The following is a 21,147-nucleotide window of genomic DNA, read 5'->3' as shown; positions in this document are numbered from 1 at the left end:
TATGATTGTGAGGAAAAACTGGCCCTGAACCTGCTGGTTCTGGTGTGGATGGTCCTGTATCTCTTCCTGGATGGAAGGAGGTTGAACTGATTGTGACTCGGGTGGGAGGAGACCTTGATGATTTTGTGTGCTCTGCTCAGACATCTACTGTGGTGAAGAGACTCAATGACAGGTAGTTGGGTGCTGATGATGCATTGGTCAGTTTTCACCACCGTTTGCAGTGATTTCCTTTCACACACTGTGGAGCTGCCATACCACACTGTGATAGAGTTCATCAAGATGCTGTCAATGATGCAACGGTAAAAACTGGTCAGGATCTTGGGGGATAGATGAACTTTTTTGTTTAGTCTTCACAGGAAGTAATGACACGGTTACGCCTTCCTAACCAGAGTTCTGTTCTGATGCCAAGACAGATCCTCAGAGATGTAGTAGCCCAGGAACTTAAAGCTGGAGACATGATCTACTTCAGACCCGTTGATATATCTAGGGGGATGAGCATAATGAGTATATGCAGATTTTTTTAAAGTCAGAATGTTGTGATTTTCTCTCCCTCCAATAACGCTCCATTACCGCTCCATCATGATCACAACACATGTTAATGACCCATTATAAAACTGCATTATAACACGAATGAGTTCATGTGTTCAGCACAGTTAAACACCACTGACAGAAAGATGCGGCTCGGTCAGTGTAGAAAGGGTGTTTTCTATTGCTGGTCAAACGTCCAGCAGTCAGTACATGTGCTTGAATTCTGCCACTATGCAAAAGCTGTTTTTTAAGTGAACAGCGGTGGAGATATAGTTTTGATCATTAAAAATTGTATTCAACCAACCCTTTTTCCATTCAGAGAAATATAGTTCCTAAGGTTAATGTAAAAGTTGAAAGAGAAGGTAATAATACATATTTTTTATTCTGCAATTTAAGTAGTTTATTATTTTAGTTTGTTAATTCATTATTTTAATTAATATAATATTTTACTTTGGTAATTTAGCCTCATCCAGCATTTTTCTTTTTTTCAAAAGTGAACTAAACGATCATTTATTGGCTTAAGGCTAATATTACAGCTCCAATAAAACACGTTGATGTTTTTCTCCTAATATTGTGTATTTATCTTACACTGAATGCATCTTCCGCACAGAAGTTTCTGATATTTCAACCATAATATGAATAAACTATAATGAAACTTTACAATGAAGTGGTAATTAGACACAAATGTTGCCATGGAGTGAACACAGAGTGTGGAGTGAGTGAGGAGTGAGGAGCAGGAAACGTTCAACCTGGAGTGGAGCTGGAGCCGAGTGATTATGGAATGATTTCAGCTCAGAGTGGAAATTGTTGCTGCTTCACTCCACTTTTACTCTGTCTGTATCTGTCTCCCAAATCTTCCAAAAAAAACAAACAAAAACAAAATAGATGCTGCAGATGAATGTTACTCAAACTACTTAAAATTATTTTATTACCAGTTACAAACGTTGTCTGAGAAAAAAGGAAACTTTTAACAATAAACATGCAGCTTTACAACATACTCCAAATTCTGACCAAGCTGGGAAATGTGAAGAAAAATAATATTACAATTATCCTGTTCATTAATTAGAGACAATAAAGGCCTTTTTTCTTCTTTCTGCAGAAATCTGGATGTAGCTTTATATCGGTGATGAGTAATTATCTGTAGACCAGCTGTAGTAGCAGCGTTATGACACAAGAAGTGTGTGTGTGTGTGTGTACATATACAAACGCTTGTGATGATGGAAAGAGTGATGAAATATGTTTAAAAAAATAAGAAATGACATTGTGGTTTCCTGAAAACCAGAGTATATAAAGAGAGACACTCAGGCAGTGTGTCAGAGTGTGTGTGTGTTTCACGCTGAGGGACTGGTGTGTGTGTGTACAGAAGAATCAGTAATGATGAAGTGCTTGTATCTTTTGTCTGTCGTGTTTCACGTGGCTGCAGGTGAGTGAAGTTATTTTCTATTTTCTATTACAGAAAGGAGAGAGAATATTAGCCAGTTCTTAGTTCAGCTGCTTTGTGTTTAGTTCATGTGGTTTCTGTCCAGACTGGGTTTACAGTAGGCCAGAGTTCAGCTCTGATCCTGAACTAACAAGTATTATAGGGATGTTAGGGGTGTCAAATGTTACACTATTAATCTGTTCAAAGACAGAGTTAATCTTTATACACAAGGTAAACGTACACATCCTGCCTTGTGTTATAATGTCCTTATTTAGACCTGTTCAGCTTTGATCATGTGGATTTTTTCTTCCTGATTAACTTCAGTGTAAAATGTACTGATGAAGAGAGGTGGGCTAATGAATAAGGAGGATTCTACAGTCAGATTATTTTACATCCCTATAATACTTACAGTGTATGTTTTTACACATTTACTGAATTACATCTCTCACAATCTCTGTCTTATTGAATGTATCTATAATAACTCATATAAAGCATAGTAGAAAAGTTATTTCCTGTAACTTGTACATCACTTCTTCACTCTGGTCTTAGCTGTAAATAGATGTGTGTGAATTTCACACCTTTTTCTACGGTCTCTCTGTCACTGCTGTCTCTCTGTCACTGCTGTCTCTCTGTCACTGCTTTCTCTCTGTCAATGCTGTCTCTCTGACCACCAACTCCACTTCCTGCATTACATCATATTTAGGGTTTTTATTTTTTAACATTAGTTAATTGCTTTTATCAACACATTTCACATTTTCAAAACTGACACAATTCAGTAAAATAAATTCAATAAAAATCTTTAAATTAAATTATAAAATATAAATAAAATTATAGAAAAAAACAGCTGATTTCTACTTTACCCTTATCCATGTGTTCTATTTTTCACTTGATTCCCATCTCTACAAAAGTGTAAATGTGTGGATCTATGAGCAGTGTGGTGATGCAGTGTGTAGCGTCGTCTCCTCACAGCTCCAGGGTCCCTGCTTCAGTCCTGAGATCAGGTTCCCATCTGTGTGGAGTTTCTGTGTTTGTTCTGTATGTGTCGGTGGTCCAGTGAAATCAGTTAAAATACACATTAACACACTTATAGTTAGTTAAAGAGTTTGTGACAGTGGTCTTGTTGAGTGTGGAGTATTACACAGTATTCTTTCTGCATGGTACAATGTTGGTTAACTGAAGCTGTGAGAAAGAGGAAGTTGTCATTCTCCCATCAGCCCCCACGTTGCCCTGACCACAGTCTTGTGGTCACTCTGACATGCTGGGTGTCTCACATTGGCTCTGCAGAACTATGAGAATGCTAGTTGTTCATGTGTCTGTGGTTTTATAAACTGTGAATACTTGTCAGTGTCCTTGTTAAAAAGTCTCTGGTGCATGGGGGGAGGGGAATCACTGGTCCACCTGCGGTCAATCCTAACGTCCTCTACATTAGTTGTCTCTGTACACAGTGACCTGGCTGATGCTTGATAATGTCTGTATAGCTGATATTATTGTGTGAAGTTATCTTCATGCTGATGAATTGTACAACCTGCTTCACTGTGAGAACAAGTGCTGAGAACAGACACAGTGCAGGACCGCTGATGTGAACCAGTCCTGTGGTTGTAGCTCATGCATTACATCAGACTCTCTTAGTGTTCAGTTTATTAGTACAGAAGGTCTTTTAGGAACCAGTTCAGACCTCTGAAATTAGAATTAGAATAGATTTCTTCTAATTCTTTTAATTCTAATCTAATTAGAATTAGATAGAAATCTTTTGAACAAGGTAGAACCTTGAATTTTTATTTTATTCAATTTTATTAACTATTACAGTCTGCAGGATTTTTTTTATTTTGAAAAACAACCTCTATCAATCAGGAGTAATTATCTGTAGACCAGCTGTAGTAGCAGCGTTATGACACGAGATGTCGCTAAGCCATAGCAATGTAATCATACATCGATCATAACATTATGATCAAATGCCTAATATTGTGTTGGTCCCCCTTTTGTTGCCAAAACAGCCCTGACCTGTCGAGGCATGGACTCCACTAGATCCCTGAAGGTGTGCTGTGGTATCTGGCACCAAGATGTTAGCAGCAGATCCTTTAAGTCCTGTAAGTTGTGAGGTGAGGCCTCCATGGATCGGACTTGTTTGTCCAGCACATTCCACAGATGCTGGATTGGACTGAGATCTGGGGAATTTGGAGACCAAGTCAACACCTCAAACTCATTGTTGTACTCATCAAACCATTCCTGATCCATTTTTGCTTTGTGGCACGGCGCATTATCCTGCTGAAAGAGGCCACAGCCATCAGGGAATACTGTTTCCATGAAAGGGTGTAGATGGCCTACAACAATGCTTAGGTAGGTGGTACGTGTCAAAGTAACATCCACATGGATGGCAGGACACAAGGTTTCCCAGCAGAACATTGCACAAAGCATGACACTGACTCCATCGGCTTGCCTTCTTCCCATAGTGCATCCTGGTGCCATGTGTTCCCCTGGTAAGTGAAGCACACGCACACGGCCATCCACGTGAAGTAAAAGAAAACATGATTTATCAGACCAGGCCACCTTCTTCCATTGCTCCGTGGTCCAGTTCTGATGCTCATGTGCCCATTGTTGGTGCTTTCAGTGGTGCACAGGGGTCAGCATGGGCACCCTGACTGGTCTGCAGATATGCACCCCATACGCAACAAACTGTGATGCTCTGTGTATTCTGACACCTTTCTATCAGAACCAGCATTAACTTCTTCAGCAATTTGAGAAACAGTAGCTCATCTTTTGGATCGGACCACATGGGCCAGCCTTCACTCTCCACGTGCATCAGTAAGCCTTGGCCGCCCATGACCCTGTCACCGGTTCACCACTGTTCCTTCCTTGGACCACTTTTGATAGATACTGACCACTGCAGACCGGGAACACCCCACAAGAGCTGCAGTTTTGGAGATGCTCTGATCCAGTGGTCTAGCCATCACATTTTGACCCTTCCTCAAACTCGCTCAAATCCTTACTCTTGTCCATTTTTCCTGCTTCTAACATCAACTTTGTGGACAAAATGTTCACCTGCTGCCTAATATATCCCACCCACTAACAGGTGCCATGATGAGGAGATCATCAGTGTTATTCACTTCACCTCTCAGTGTTCATAATGTTATGCCTGATCGGTGTAGATTAAATGAATAATTAAATAAAATCACATTTTATAAAAAACATTTTAAATTCTGAATTTTATGTTAATAATTAAAATTATACTCCTATGATGACTCTTACTTTTCATAATCACATGTGATCAGCCTCTAAGTGCTCCTCAGCTCACACGTGGTAAATGTGTCTTTATCACTTCCTGTAAGTCTCAGGAAACACACTTGCTGGTGAATATACTGATGAACATCAGAGCTAAATATATATCTGATCCTTCAAAATCCTTGAGTTCTTTTAAGTCTACAAAATGTGCAAGATGCTGATTTGAAGGAAAAGGGTAGACACAACAAGCATTGATTTGATTTGATTTTATTCTTTTTGCTCATTTTACATTTTGCATAACCATTAACACTTTATTTTTAAAGCATTCTTACTTTACAGTGTATTTATGATGGAAAGAGTGATGAAATATGTTTTCAAAAATGAGAAATGACAAAGTGGTTTTTGTGGTTTTTGTGGTTTCCTGTGTGTGTGTGTGTGTGTGTTTCACACTGAGGGACTGGTGTGTGTGTGTGTGTGTGTGTGTGTGTGTGTGTGTGCTGAAACGTACACATCCTGCCTTGTGTTATAATGTCCTTATTTAGACCTGTTCAGCTTTGATCATGTGGATTTTTTCTTCCTGATTAACTTCAGTGTAAAATGTACTGATGAAGAGAGGTGGGATAATGAATAAGGAGGATTCTACAGTCAGATTATTTTACATCCCTATAATACTTACAGTGTATGTTTTTACACATTTACTGAATTACATCTCTCACAATCTCTGTCTTATTGAATGTATCTATAATAACTCATATAAAACATAGTAGAAAAGTTATTTCCTGTAACTTGTACATCACTTCTTCACTCTGGTCTTAGCTGTAAATAGATGTGTGTGAATTTCACACCTTTTTCTGCTGTCTCTCTGTCACTGCTGTCTCTCTCTCACTGCTGTCTCTCTCTCACTGCTGTCTCTCTCTCTCACTGCTGTCTCTCTCTCACTGCTGTCTCTCTCTCACTGCTGTCTCTCTGTCACTGCTGTCTCTCTCTGTCACTGCTGTCTCTCTCTCACTGCTGTCTCTCTGTCACTGCTGTCTCTCTCTCTCACTGCTGTCTCTCTCTCACTGCTGTCTCTCTCTCACTGCTGTCTCTCTGACCACCATGTACACATGACAATTACATCATTTTTACAGTTTTTATTTTTTATAATTAGTTACATGCTTTTATCAACACTGTGTTCACATTTTCAAAACTCACAACTGTGGTATATGTGGACTGAACTGTGTAACACTTTCATTGCTTTGACACAATTCAGTAAAATAAATTCGATTAATTTCTTTAGAAAATTTCTTTTTTTTAAAAAAAGTAAATAAACTGATGAAAATAATATTAGCTTATTTATTTTATTTATTTATTTATTTATAATTTAGCCTCATAATGTGTTTTATTTTTCACTTCCTTACCATCAAAATTGTACATGTGTGGATCTATGAGCAGTGTGGTGATGCAGTGTGTAGCGTCGTCTCCTCACAGCTCCAGGGTCCCTGCTTCAGTCCTGAGATCAGGTTCCCATCTGTGTGGAGTTTCTGTGTTTGTTCTTCTCATGTCCATGTGGATTTCCTCCAGATTCTCTGGTTTCCTCTGTCTTTAAAAGCAGTAGGTGGACTGTCTAGGATAAATTGCCCCTAAGTTTGACTGAGTGTGTGATTGGATGAGAGAGAAAGGGTGTATTTCCAGTATTTCCAGGTTTATGTTGTTGTGAGAGAGCTTTTCCTCATGTTCTCGTAGAATGAATTGGTTATGAAGCGTGTGTGAAGTGTGTTTTGATGGTTATAGTGGATTATGGATGTACCACACGCTGGTAAAGCCAACTGTATAAAGAGATTTGAAAAAGTGACCATAGTATTGATAAATGTGTGTAAGTGACTGTAAAAACACTGGAACACATGATCACAGGATAGTATAACACACACAGTAGTTCAGATGATGATGTTCCACTACTGACCCTGTATGTTTAAGTAAACCTCTTAATGTGGACAATTCCTTTAACCCAATAAAATGAATTCTAAATAAAGAAATATTCTCGAATTATCACAAAATATTTTCCTCATAAACTAGGACTCAGTGCTCTCATTCCATAACCTGGGTTCGATTGCAGAGCAGGGAGCTAACCCAGCTACTAAAGAGTTAACTATCAGTGCCGGTCCCAACCCCAGATAAAATGGGAGGGTTGCATCAGGAAGGTGAAAAACCTGTACCACATCCAAAATATGCAGACCAAATGATCCGCTGTGGTAAACCCTGAACAGGGAGCAGCCGAATAAACAACAACATTTTTCTCATGAACTAAGAATTATTAAATAGTAGGAAATCAGATCAGAATGTTGAAATTAAATGTGCTGAAACATAATTTTTTTTTCAATTATTTGTTTATTGATTTTAACATCTTTATTTACACAAACACAATAAAATAGTAAAAGCAACAGTATTTAAAAGTAAATAAATAAAAGAGATGGGAATAAAAAATAAATAAATAAGATAAATAAATAAAATAAAAATAAATAAAATAAAATAAATAAATACATTCAAAAAAAAAAAACAAAAAAAAAAAAACGAACACGTGTGTTGGGCTGTAATTTTAAATATGGTCATATATTTTGTTAAGTACTTCTAAGGTGGCCAAAAGGTCGGAGGTCTATAAGAGGCATCCATATTCTTCTAAAAGCATCATCCCTGTTTCTAAAGTTGTAGGCATACTGTTCCAGTCGTAATGTCTCATTCAGAAGTTGTTGAAACAGTTCAAATGTTGGAGGCCTTGGTTGATTCCAGTTGAGCAAGATATCATTTTTTTGATAAATATGATATTATGCCAAGCCTCCTTACAGATATAGAATCAAGTGTCCTGTCCAATTCCGTACCAAAAAGATGTTGGTGCATTGTCCAGTGGAATTTGCAACACCCTGGCTGTGAAATCCTGTACAGCTTTCCAAAAATATTTTAATTTTCTACATTCCCAAAAGATGTGCATAACTGAACCTATATAGGTTTTACACCGATGGCATCTGAGCGATACATTAGGATACATTTTATCGGAGTAGGGTAAGGTACATCCTGTGCATAAATTTATAGTTCTGTTCAGCTATTTTGTTACAAGAGAAAGAAGTGAAAATATTCTGACATATAGTCCCCCATTGTTCCTCACTGAAGTTACACCCTAGATCTCTTTGCCACACATTTTTAAGTGAAATCAAGGAAGAATTATGATAATCTAACAATACAGAGTATATCTCAGAAATCCTTCCTTTCAATATGTGGGAATTCATCAAAATCTCCTCTATCCTGGAACACCTCAGAGATATTTGTCCCGCCTTTTCAAGAGTGGTTATCAAATGACGTATTTGAAGGTATTTATAAAACTCCTGTCTTGGAATCTGAAACTCCATCCTTAGATCCGAAAAGGACTTAAGGGAACAGCTGGTAAACAAATCTTGAAATCGACATATACCATGTTCTTTCCACTTTATGAACAGAGCCTTTCCGAGTGAGGATGGTAGATCTGGATTAGGGGACAGAGGAGCTAACATAGAGATTTTAGCAGAAGAACCAAACCTTTTTACATCTTGCCAGGCCCGAATAATGTTGTAGACAACATATGTTCTTGTCACCGAATGTAATGCATTTATGTTGTTAATAAAAGGTAAAGATGTCAGAGGCATAGGAGAGCAGAGTTCGTCTTCAACATCTGTCCAGTGAGCAGTCCTGCAAGTTTGCATCCAACCAATCATGCCTTTTGTCTGAGCAGCCCAATAATACAACTGAAGGTCAGGAAGACCCAGTCCTCCCCTTTCTTTAGTGTTAGTTAGTGTTTTAAAAGATATTCTAGGTGCTGAGTTCTTCCAGATAAAGGAGCTTATCAATTTGTTTACGGATTTAAAAAAATCTTTATCCAAGTAGCAGGGCAACGACTGAAATAAAAAATTAAGTCTTGGTAGAATATTCATTTTTATTACATTAATTCTTGAAATGAGATAGGGAGCAGATGCCAATATTCCAAATCTTCCTTAATCTTTTTAAGAAGTGGGGGATAGTTCAAGCAAAATAGTTCTTTAAGTTTGGAAGGTACATTCACCTAGATACTTAAATCCAGTCTGAGCCCAGGAAAAGGGGGAGATGCTCTTTAATTTACTAGAGATTGACATATTTAATAAGAAGGCATTGGACTTGGACAAATTTATTCTGTAGCCTGATATACTCCCAAATTCGTCGATAAGGTCTAACACCACTGGTATTGAACTTTCTGGATTAGACAAATACAAAATTATATCATCAGCATACAGTGAAATTCTGTTTTCCATTTTTCCATTGCCAATTCCTGAGATCTTATTGCTGATTCGTATGGCCTCCGCAAGTGGTTCGATGGCTAGATTAAACAAAAATGGGGACAGGGGACATCCCTGCCGACAACCCCGATGTAGGCCGAATTTATCAGACAGAGTCCCATTTACACATATTTGTGCTTGTGGGTTACTACACATAGACTTTATCCACCCAATACATTTATCACCAATATTGAATTTCCTTAGGACTGAAAACAGATACCACTCGATGGCCACTCGACTCTGTCAAACGCTTTTTCCGCATCCAAAGATAGTACAATCAGCAGCATCTTTATCTTTCTTATGTATTAACGATATTACAGCTTTGGACGAAATCTGTAAGCATAGGCATAAACAAGGGCTCAATTTGAGGCCAAAAGGCCTTGTAAAATTCTACGGGATATCCATCTAAGCCGGGCGCTTTTCCAGAGGGGAGTGCCGAGATTGCTTGGAGCACCTCCTCTGATGTAAATGGAGAGTTCAACCGTTCCTTATCCTCCTCCGAAATTGAAGGCAGAGACATCTTCTCTAAAAAAGAATGAATATCTACTTTGGAGGGATTTTCTGATGAGTAGAGCTGTGTATAATAGTTAAGAACAGAGGATTTTATTGATTGCAAATCATATTTTAATTGACCTGCCGCATTACATATACATTTTATTGTACGTTCTGCTTGTTCTTTTTTAAGGTGAAAGGCCAGAAGCCTACTTGGCTTGTTGCCATACTCATGATAGCGTTGCCAAGTAAAAAATCAATGTTTTTTGGTGTGCTCAATTTGAAGTAAATTAAAATTATTTCTAACAGTATTAAGTTTCTTCATATTTATCTCTGTAGGTGATTGTTTATGGAGTTGTTCTAAATAAGTAAGCTCCTTCTTCAATTGCGCAGTTCGCTCATTATTAGATTTTTTCCTCGCGGTTGTATATGAGATCAACTGTCCTCTAATCACTGCTTTAGCTGCGTCCCATATCACTGCAGGAGTGACAGGAGAGGCTGCATTGTCCTGCCAATACTGTTCCAGCCATTGTCTGATATTATTACAGGCCTCCGTATTCATAAGAAGTGATGAATTAAGTTTCCAATACCTAGTTGTGTGCATCCGTTGATGCGAGGATAGCTGAAGAGAGACAGGTGCATGGTCTGACATAAGGATGGAACCTATACTACAAGAAACAACAGAGGGTAGGAAAGCCTGGGGTAAGAGGAAAAAGTCTAGCCGAGAGTATGTCTTATGTCTTGCCGAGTAAAAGGTATAATCTTTCACTAGAGGGTTAAACTCTCTCCATACATCGACAAGACCTGCGTTGCTAGAGGCCACCTTTAAAGCTTTTGCTGCATTGGCAGAGAGTGAAGATTTATCTAGGCTACTGTCCATACTACAGTTGAAGTCTCCTGCAATTATTCCAAGTTCTGTATTATACTGGCTAAATAGGGTAATCATTTTTGTCATAAATTTAGGACAGTCTGCATTTGGGGCGTAGATGTTAAGCAGTGTGAATTCCAGACCATAAAGCGTTCCACATATTAATACATACCTATCCTCTTGGTCGCTATATTGCTCTTTAAAAATAAAAGGAAGATTCTTATGTTTTTTATAAGTATTGCTGTCCCCCTCTTATTACTTGTAAAACTTGAAAAATAAACCTGGCCCACCCAATCCCTTTTCAGCTTTTTATGCTCCTCTCTGGACAGATGGGTCTCCTGCAGTAAAGCCACATCAACCTTCTCCCTTTTCAAAAAAGTAAGGATTCTTTTACGTTTGATTGGATGACCTATGCCTCTGACATTAAAGGACATCACATTAAGTATGTTAGCCATTCAAAGACATACATGTCCATATTGTACTGTATGACCAAAAAAACCAACAAAAAAAAAAAAAAAAAAAAAACACACACACAAAAAAAAGAAAAAAAAAAGAAAAAAAAAAGGGTGGTATACAGAACATGGTGAACATCCCCTACCTCCTCCCAAAAACTAAAGCCTAGTCCCCAAACGACAAGGCAACCTTATAACCGCAAATATACGATAGGCCACTAACTACAACGGCCGACAGTTGGGTCCCACAACAACGCGCAATATTTTACATATACATACAAATTTACATTTGAGTCAAAACTTCCCCCTTGATATAAAACAGTCAAGTCTGACCTGGTCAACCATGGTTTAACTCGTGCTGATACTGCAATAGAGCTCCTCGGCATCACGTGGTGAGGAGAACAGCTTTATCTTCCCGTCGTGAAGCATCCCCAGCTTACATGGATGGTGATGAAACCCGCAGAACATTCCCTTGCCGATGAACAATTTCCTGACATTGTTAAATTCGCGTCTCTGTCGGATCTTTTCTGCTGAAAGACCTTGAGCAAAGTAAATTTTGGATCCGCTGTAGATTATATCCCGGCTTCTCGCGGAGCGCAGAACGAACTCCCTATCTTGAAACTTGAGAAAGCGGATAATCACAGATCTGTTTTGATTAGGAGTTGCCGGCGCTAATGTGCGGTGGGCTCTTTCCAAAGGAAAGGATTTCTCGGGTTCGAGGCCCAGCCATTGAGGAAGCATGTCATGCAAAAAGTCCAATAAAGTGCGTTTACCTTCTGCTCCTTCTTTGAGGCCAAATACACGTATATTCTTTCTCCTTCCACAGTTTTCCAGATCATTCGTCTTTATCTCCAGATATGCAATCCGCTTTGTCGCCGAAGATAATGCAGACTCAGTTTTATCAAGTTTGTCCTCTATTGCAGAGATGCAGGCCTCAGTTTCCTCAATCCGTTTTTCGTTAGCTGACACCTCGCGTTTAATGTCAGTCAGATTGCTTTCGAAAGCTGAGATAGAATTTGCCATTACTCCCAAATGGTTGTTTATGCCATCTAACTTTGAACCGAATTCGGAACGAAGCACTTTTAATTCAGTTAGCACCTCGCCTAATTCCGCCATGCTACCAGCCTTCACTCTCTCAGTCGGTGATTCTGCTTTTGTGCTACTTCTTGTGCTTGTCTTGCACGCTTTCGTAAAAATATCACATTCCTTCACCGACAGGGGTTTAGACATAATCAAGCCCAAGTTGACAACCAGGTTTATAAAAGTTAGGGGTTGTTTTTGAGCGAAGTTGTGGAGAGCTCTCACACTATGCAGCCATCTTCGCCGAGCTCACGTGCAACCCCCGCTGAAACATAATTATTTTCTCATACTTCATATAGTATTCAGTAGATTCTGAGTTTTTGTGTGTTTGTTTCTGTAGGCTGTGATCTCTCTGGTGATAATGACCTGGTAGAAATCACCCAACACCAAGGAGATTCAGTTCTGTTACCCTGCTCCTGCTCTGACCTGAACACCAAACCTCAGACATTCACCTGGATGACCTTCAGAACAGGACCTTCGACTGACGTGTTAAATGATGAACACTACCGTGGCAGACTTCAGCTGTTTAATAACATTTCTCCTGGTAATCTGTCTCTGTTCATATCTGACCTGAGAGAAGAGGATCAGGGAGTCTACAGGTGCAGCACTGAGAAGGGACTCAGAGACATCACAATTTATGTTAAAGGTAAAGAATTTAAATACACAATAATAGTTAGTATTCAATGTGAAAGCAGATTTGATAAGTCTTCAAATGAATTATAGTCACATATGTAAAAAAAATGTCTCCATTTACTATAACTAAAGGGGAATTAATCTAGGAGTCATATAGTGACACATCAGTATCAAGTTGGATTAGTTTGTTATTTTTTAGTCTAATCTATGATTTATTCTCATAACACTGTAGTGTTTATAGAGCTATAGAGCTGACACCCTTCATATCAGCTGACATATGACTACATAAACAGTAATAAAGCCTTCATTAGATGTCACTCTGAGCTTGTTGAGTCAGTTTTTATATTAATATCTGATAAATCAGAATAAAATTTAATATGACATGAAACATTAAAACCAAACTCTAATTTACAGTCAAAGAAAATCTCCATAAGACACTAGACTAGGTGTTTATACCAGTTTAACATTAACATTGATAAACACAGTCTGTACATCAGCTGATACATTAGGAAGACTTTTTAAATCCATGTCTTTATAAATATTGATTTAGGTTCATGTCAGTTATTATGAAAGGTTTATTTAGGTGTCATGTAGCCCTATGAAGAAGTTCCTTAAGTAATGTTTTAACTTTATTTATCAGTGAAGGTTCAGTGACCTCCAGCTTCACTTCCTACACTGTGCCTTATTTACATTTTATTTTGGTTACATCCATTTATCAACACTGTGTTCACTTTTTTAAATCTTTTCACACAGTGAACACAACAGAGGTCTATGTGAACTGAACTGTGTATCACTTTTCACTGCTTTGATACAAAAAGGATTGAATAACCTCAGCTTTCAAATATCATGAATACTTTTCTCAGTTAAACTCAACTTCCAAAAAAACTCTGTGTCTACAGCTTATATTTCACATGGACTTTTCACCATGCAGTGGGTATCATCATCTCCTCACAGCTCCAGGGTCCATGCTTCAGTCCTGATCTTTGTACTTCATATAGTATTCAGTAGATTCTGAGTTCTTGTATGTTTGTTTCTGTAGGCTGTGATCTCTCTGGTGATAATTATCAGGTGTTTAATGGACACCCAGGAGGTTCAGTTCTGTTACCCTGCTCCTGCTCTGACCTGAACACCAAACCTCAGACATTCACCTGGATGACCTACAGAACAGGATCTCTGACTGACGTGTTAAATGATGAACACTACCGTGGCAGACTTCAGCTGTTTAATAACATTTCTCCTGGTAATCTGTCTCTGTTCATATCTGACCTGAGAGAAGAGGATCAGGGAGACTACAGGTGCAGCACTGGATTCTGGGAATACAGAGACATCAGGATTAATGTTGAAGGTAACACATTTAAATACACAATAAAAGTTGATATTTAGTGTGAAAGCCGACCTGATAAGACTTTAAATAAATTATAGTCACGTATGTAACAAAACTGTCTACTAAATTTACCATAACTGAGGGTTTTAATCTACACTGAACAAAATTATAAACGCAACACTTTTGTTTTTGCCCCCATTTTTCATGAGCTGAACTCAAAGATCTAAGACTTCTTCTATGTACACAAAAGGCCTATTTCTCTCATACATTGTTCACAAATCTGTCTAAATCTGTGTTAGTTAGCACTTCTCCTTTCCCGAGATAATCCATCCACCTCACAGGTATGGCATATCAAGATGCTGATTAGAGAGCATGATTATTGCACAGGTGTGTCTTAGACTGGCCACAATAAAAGGCCACTCTAAAATGTGCAGTTTTATCACACAGCACAATGCCACAGATGTCGCAAGTTTTGAGGGAGCGTGCAATTGGCATGATGACTGCAGGAATGTCCACCAGAGCTGTTGCCCGTGAATTGAATGTTAATTTCTCTACCATAAGCCGTCTCCAAAGGCGTTTCAGAGAATTTGGCAGTACATCCAACCAGCCTCACAACCCGCAGACCATGTGTAACCACACCAGCCCAGGACCTCCACATCCAGCATCTTCACCTCCAAGATCGTCTGAGATCCGCCACCCGGACAGCTGCTGCAACAATCGGTTTGCATAACCAAAGAATTTCTGCACAAACTGTCAGAAACCGTCTCAGGGAAGCTCATCTGCATGCTCGTTGTCCTCATCGGGGTCTCAGCCTGACTGCAGTTCATCGTCGTAACCGACTTGAGTGGGCAAATGCTCACATTTGATGGCGTCTGGCACTTTGGAGAGGTGTTCTCTTCACGGATGAATCCCGGTTTTCACTGTACAGGGCAGATGGCAGACAGCGTGTATGGCGCCGTGTGGGTGAGAGGTTTGCTGATGTCAACGTTGTGGATCGAGTGGCCCATGGTGGCGGTGGGGTTATGGTATGGGCAGGCGTATGTTATGGACAACGAACACAGGTTCATTTTATTGATGGCATTTTGAAGGCACAGAGATACCGTGACGAGATCCTGAGGCCCAATGTTGTGCCATTCATCCACGACCATCACCTCATGTTGCAGCATGATAATGCACGGCCCCATGTTGCAAGGATCTGTACACAATTCCTGGAAGCTGAAAACATCCCAGTTCTTGCATGGCCAGCATACTCACCGGACATGTCACCCATTGAGCATGTTTGGGATGCTCTGGATCGGCGTATATGACAGTGTGTTCCAGTTCCTGCCAAGATCCAGCAACTTCACACAGCCATTGAAGAGGAGTGGACCAACATTCCACAGGCCACAATCAACAACCTGATCAACTCTATGAGGAGATGCGTGAGGCACTGCGTGAGGCAAATGGTGGTCACACAAGATACTGACTAGTTTTCGGACCCCCCAACCCCCCCAGACCCCCCCCCCCCGACCCCCCCAATACAGTACAACTGCACATTTTAGAGTAGCCTTGTGGCCAGTCTAAGACACACCTGTGCAACAATCATGCTCTCTAATCAGCATCTTGATATGCCACCCCTGTGAGGTGGATGGATTATCTCAGGAAAGGAGAAGTGTTCACTAACACAGATTTAGACAGATTTGTGAAGAATATTTGAGAGAAATAGGCCTTTTGTGTACATAGAAGAAGTCTTAGATCTTTGAGTTCAGCTCATGAAAAATGGAGCAAAAACAAAAGTGTTGCGTTTATAATTTTGTTCAGTGTATAAGTCACAGTGTGACACATTATAATGACTCCTATTTGGTGAGCAGGTCAGAGCAGGAGCAGGGTAACAACACAGAACCACCTTTGTGTCATGTGATTTCTGTCTGATTATCATCACCAGAGAGCACAGCCTTCAGAACACACCTTCATTACAGCTGACATAAGCCTACATAAACATTAATAACAGCTTCAAAAGGTGTCAGTGTCATGTTGTTTAATCTATTTTTATATTTATATCTAATTCATAGAATTTATATGATGTTAAATTAAAATCAGTCTCATTCTAATGTACAGTCAGAGAAATAATATATAGAAATCTATATATCTATATTATTTCTTTTATCAACTTGACATTAACAAGAAATGCAGACTTTACCTCAGATTACACTTATAGCACTTTATAAATACTCATGTATGTTCAAGTTTTTGTTTATGTAGGTGTCATTTATCTTCATTAACATGCCTCTAATTGTTACCATTTTATTTTAAAGAAGGTATTACAGACATTGTTTCATTAATGACTGAGCATGAGTGTCATGTGTCATATTACTAACAGTGATTAAAAACAGACTTTAGATTTAATATGTTTTGTCTTTTCAGTAGGAAGAAGAGAAACTTCAACACACTCGGGGAAAACAGACAGAAGACCTCCATCAGAACAGCCTCCAAGTAAAACAACAAACTCTCCACCTTCATCATCCTCAACAACACTGGAACAAGGTAAACAGCATGTTTTACTCCAGTGTCATGTGCCATATCACATATAACAGTGATAAAAATTATTAGTAATACATTTTGTCTTTTTTATAGAAAGCAAAGCAACTTCAGCTCTCTCAATGAAAACACACAGAAGACCTCAATCAGAACAGCCTCAAATCACACCAAAAACCTCTTCACCTTCATCATCCTCAACAACACTGGAACAAGATGAACAAGAAACTCATAGCAGCCTCCCTCTGGGTGCCAAAACTTTTCATCAGAAATGAAAATAGAAACCAGTATTATTAGATTTATTAATATTTTTGGTGTGTTTTATTACACAGTGTTCGGCATTGCGGCAGCTTTTCTGTCGGTGATAGTCGGTGTAGTGGCATTTATTTGTTGGAGATGCAAAGGTACAACACAAATGCACAAATACACACACACACACACACACACACACACAACAGATTTTGAAAATAAATAAGTCAGTCAGTAATTCAGTAAGTAGTTTCACTGTAAAATAAAGTTTAAACTGTGGCTCTTTGCATCACTCAGTGTTCATGTATGTGAGCTGAAGCAGAACAGCAGCCTCCACACTTCACCTGATTACTTCAAATAGTGAAAGTCTGTAGTTCCCACTAGAGGTGTGATTTCTGAGGTCTTTTCTCATTAGGAGGAAGATGTGGAAAGAAGGTGATTACTGAAGGACGTCCAAAGCAGAAGGATCAGGTTAGTGTACACACAGGTCTGGATTCAGCTGGATTTTTATTATCATGTGACATCTTTAAGTCTTAAATGTTCAGAACAACACATGGTGTAAAGAAAGAAGTCAGATTTAGAGATTTGTCGTCTTTACAGGATTTTACTTGCTTCTTAAAGTCAACAGTAGAAGTGACAGAAGTGTTATATGAATAATTTTCCTCTTCTGTCTTTCACAGACTGTACCTGATGTTACTTACTCTACTGTAAGCCACATTCACACAGCCGGAGCAGCTCGGGTCCAGATCAACGCTGGAGAGAAAACCGAATACGCCAGCATTGTAACAAACTAATCTGCAGTAAATATATAGAATAATGCTGAAATCATACAGTAGATTAAAAACATACCATGATAAGCACAGGATTCATGATATCGGTTCGGTTTATTTTACTGTGATTTTTTTTCTAGCCATAAAAAACAGATTTAATCATATGTGTGCTGATGAATAATCTCAGAAATAATATTTTGAGTCTACATTTAAAAAAAATTTCTTCTTTTTTCTTCTTTTTCTTAGAAAAAAGAAAAAGAAGAAAAATGAAAGTTCATCACCCTGTTTTGTGTAAGACGACTGCTGTAGAAGTTGTTTGTTTGTGACTGTCGTGGGAAAGTCGTCTGGACTGAATGTGGATTTCAAAATGAGTTTTTGTAAAACACACTTATAGTTAGTTAAAGGGTTTGTGACAGTGGTCTTGTTGAGTGTGGAGTATTACACAGTGTTCTTTCTGCATGGTACAATGCTACAACGTCCTCTACATTAGTTGTCTCTGTACACAGTGACCTGGCTGATGCTTGATAATGTCTGTATAGCTGATATTATTGTGTGAAGTTATCTTCATGCTGATGAATTGTACAACCTGCTTCACTGTGAGAACAAGTGCTGAGAACAGACACAGTGCAGGACCGCTGATGTGAACCAGTCCTGTGGTTGTACCTCATGCATTACATCAGACTCTATTATTATTATCATTATTATTATTATTATTATTAGTAGTAGTAGTAGTAGTAGTAGTAGTAGTATTTAGTCCCCTGGTGGTAAAGCTGCAGGATCCCATGCTCTCATTCCTGCAGCCCGGGTTTAATTCCTGTGTAGGGCACTAACCCAGACACTGAGGGATTAACTCTCAGTGTCCAGATGAAATGGGAGGGTTGAATCAGGAAGGGCATCAAATATATGGACCAGATGATCTGCTGTGGTAACCTCCAATAGGGAGCAGCTGAAAGAAAAACAACAACATTATCACTATTTAAACACAATTATTATTATCTAAATGTTAGCTATTTGTGATCAAATCACAGGTTTAAATAAAAGTGTTTCAGACGTAGAAATCAGGCAGTGTCAAAACTGCTGCCTGTGTTATTCAGCTGAGAGCGGGTATATTTTGGCACAAGTGACTTTTTTAACTAATTAAGTTTTATAAAGTCACTCTTACTGCTGCTGAAATGGGTTCCATATACAATGTTTAAGGATTTTTAGGGATCCTGTTTTTCACACAATCAGCTTTTTTCCAGACATCTCACCAGGTCTGATTTAGTTCATGTTCAACTTGCTCCTCTGGGGTTCAGGGTTTGATTCTCTCCCCTGCCCTGTGTGTATGAGAAGTTAGAATCTTCTCCCTGTGCTTTTTTGGTCTCTTTAAGGTCCAAAGACATGCATTGTAGGCTGATGAACATCTTTAAAATGTATTTTGTGTGTAAATGGGTGTGCAGATTTCTCTATGTTGGTAGCCCATCCAGGGTGTCCCCCGAGTTCCCTTTGTGTAGGATATGGTTTACAGAAGATGGGTGGATGGATTTTTTTGTTTGTATAATACTTCTAAAATGATATTAGATCTATTAAACTTTTCTTTGGTTTTGCTTTGTGGTGGACACATGGAATACTTGTGTAAATCAAAACCATGCATGGTCACAACTTTATTAGGATATTAGCATGAAATGTATGTTTAAGCAATACATTTGTAGTTGTTTGTAGCTTGTTTGTTACTTATATGGCAAATAAAATGACAACAATGAAGAAGGATATTTGAAAATTGTAATGTAGCACAATCACAACCATAATATTTTCTATTTTTGTGCATAAAAACATTGAAGCACAGAATTTTATCAGCAGATCACAGTGAATGCATCTCAGAATTATAAAAGGTTAAAGCTACGAACAGCTTCAAATAAATGACTGCAATAATTACTTTTGACCACCAGAAGTCACGTCATGTCTACGTTTTCAATGTTCCGGCACATCAGGAAGAACAATCTTGTGATTTCCTGTTTACATACACAGCAAATGTAATTAAAATGTAATAAGCCTTTAGTTAAATCTTATTTGTTAAAAAAAGAATGCCCTTATAAAAGAAATGTTCAGCCATGCTGTAAATAAAGAATTACAATTGGTCTCATTACGGTCCTTTTTTTAAAGAAAGGGGGTGGTCTTAATATTACAGAAGTAAATGCAGTATTAAAGTAAATGTAATTGGTTATTGTATTTAAGAATCTTTTTCCAGTTGCTGTACTTTATTAAAGTATAACATTTTTTTTAAGACTTTTTACTTTCACTCCACTATATTTTGAAGTAACATATCATACTTTCTACTCCTCTACATTATCCCACATCTCTCAATACTTAAAACTGTACTTAGTACTACTTTAGTACTAAAAAATTGTCCAATTACAGCACAGCAAACCGAGCTACAGAGCTCATATTATTATTGAACCAACATAACATTTATTTATTTTTGGTTTCATTAAATGCAGCGAGTGCAAACAGTTCAGTAGAACATTAAAACTGCAGTGTCACAGCCTGAAATACTGTAGCTTATGATGGAAGAAAACCCTGACCTCCTCCTGCCACCCTGACCCGTGGTCTGACCTGCAGGATTTGTTTTAAGCTGTAGAACAGAAGAAAGTCTTTCATATTCAGATTCCTGCTCTGCCTCAATAACATAGGATTTCATCTTACAAGAATCCAAGAATCATATTTTGTGAAATCATGTAGAGGTGAGCGTCCTGTGATAATCATAATGGCCATTTTCTTTAATATGAATCTCATGTTAGCTCGTAGCTTTGAAGGATTTTCTTGTGTATGTGAATAAATCTGAATAAATCTGTCATTATCTTAATTATGTCCTGTCCTTACGCTTTAGTTAGCCAAGTAAGCTAACGTAATCAGTAACTATCATCAGTCTATATTAACATTACTGATGTTATACAGCATAACCCATATTGATCAACTGTTATTGTTGATATTTGACCAGTCACCAAGTAAAATTTATTTTTCATATTTTTTTATGTAAAGCAGAATAAGATTACTGCACAAATACTGTAATTGTCCATCACACACCAAAGCATTAGTTACTGAATACTGAAATATTGACTGAGCTGAATCTGAACTTTTTTCCTCTGAATCTGTAGAGCAGCAAGTTTCTGTTAAAGTCAATCTGCTTAGATCCTCGCTGGTCATTTGTTTAAAACTGATTCCCCAGACACAGGAGTGTCCAGCACACATTACTTATTCTGTATGAGTGACCAAGTCAGACTGTCCCGCTGTAGTACTTCATAT

General features: G+C 38.4%; 1 protein-coding gene across 1 annotated transcript; it reads left to right on the top strand.

Annotated features, from left to right (window-relative positions):
- The first annotated feature begins 12,636 nt into the window (after positions 1-12,636).
- On the top strand, positions 12,637-19,981 carry LOC131354111 (uncharacterized). The gene is made up of 7 exons (XM_058391401.1): positions 12,637-13,021; positions 14,048-14,353; positions 16,736-16,855; positions 16,946-17,095; positions 17,179-17,250; positions 17,511-17,566; positions 17,776-19,981. The coding sequence occupies exons 1-7, from the start codon at positions 12,832-12,834 to the stop codon at positions 17,887-17,889; spliced, it is 1,008 nt and encodes a 335-aa protein (XP_058247384.1). The 5' UTR covers positions 12,637-12,831; the 3' UTR covers positions 17,890-19,981.
- Positions 19,982-21,147: the final 1,166 nt, after the last annotated feature.

Source organism: Hemibagrus wyckioides, linkage group LG06, assembly GCF_019097595.1.
Source record: "Hemibagrus wyckioides isolate EC202008001 linkage group LG06, SWU_Hwy_1.0, whole genome shotgun sequence".
Lineage (NCBI taxonomy): Eukaryota > Metazoa > Chordata > Actinopteri > Siluriformes > Bagridae > Hemibagrus > Hemibagrus wyckioides.
The sequence above is the reverse complement of the archived record's forward strand: the minus strand, read 5'-3'. Positions and strand labels throughout refer to the sequence as shown.

Excerpts from the sequence above, each read along its gene's own strand:
- LOC131354111 (XM_058391401.1), top strand. The coding sequence starts at position 12,832 with ATGACCTTCAGAACAGGACCTTCGACTGACGTGTTAAATGATGAACAC. Across the intron at positions 14,354-16,735 it reads CATCAGGATTAATGTTGAAG|TAGGAAGAAGAGAAACTTCA; the intron begins GTAACACATTTA and ends TTGTCTTTTCAG. Across the intron at positions 16,856-16,945 it reads CTCAACAACACTGGAACAAG|AAAGCAAAGCAACTTCAGCT; the intron begins GTAAACAGCATG and ends TCTTTTTTATAG.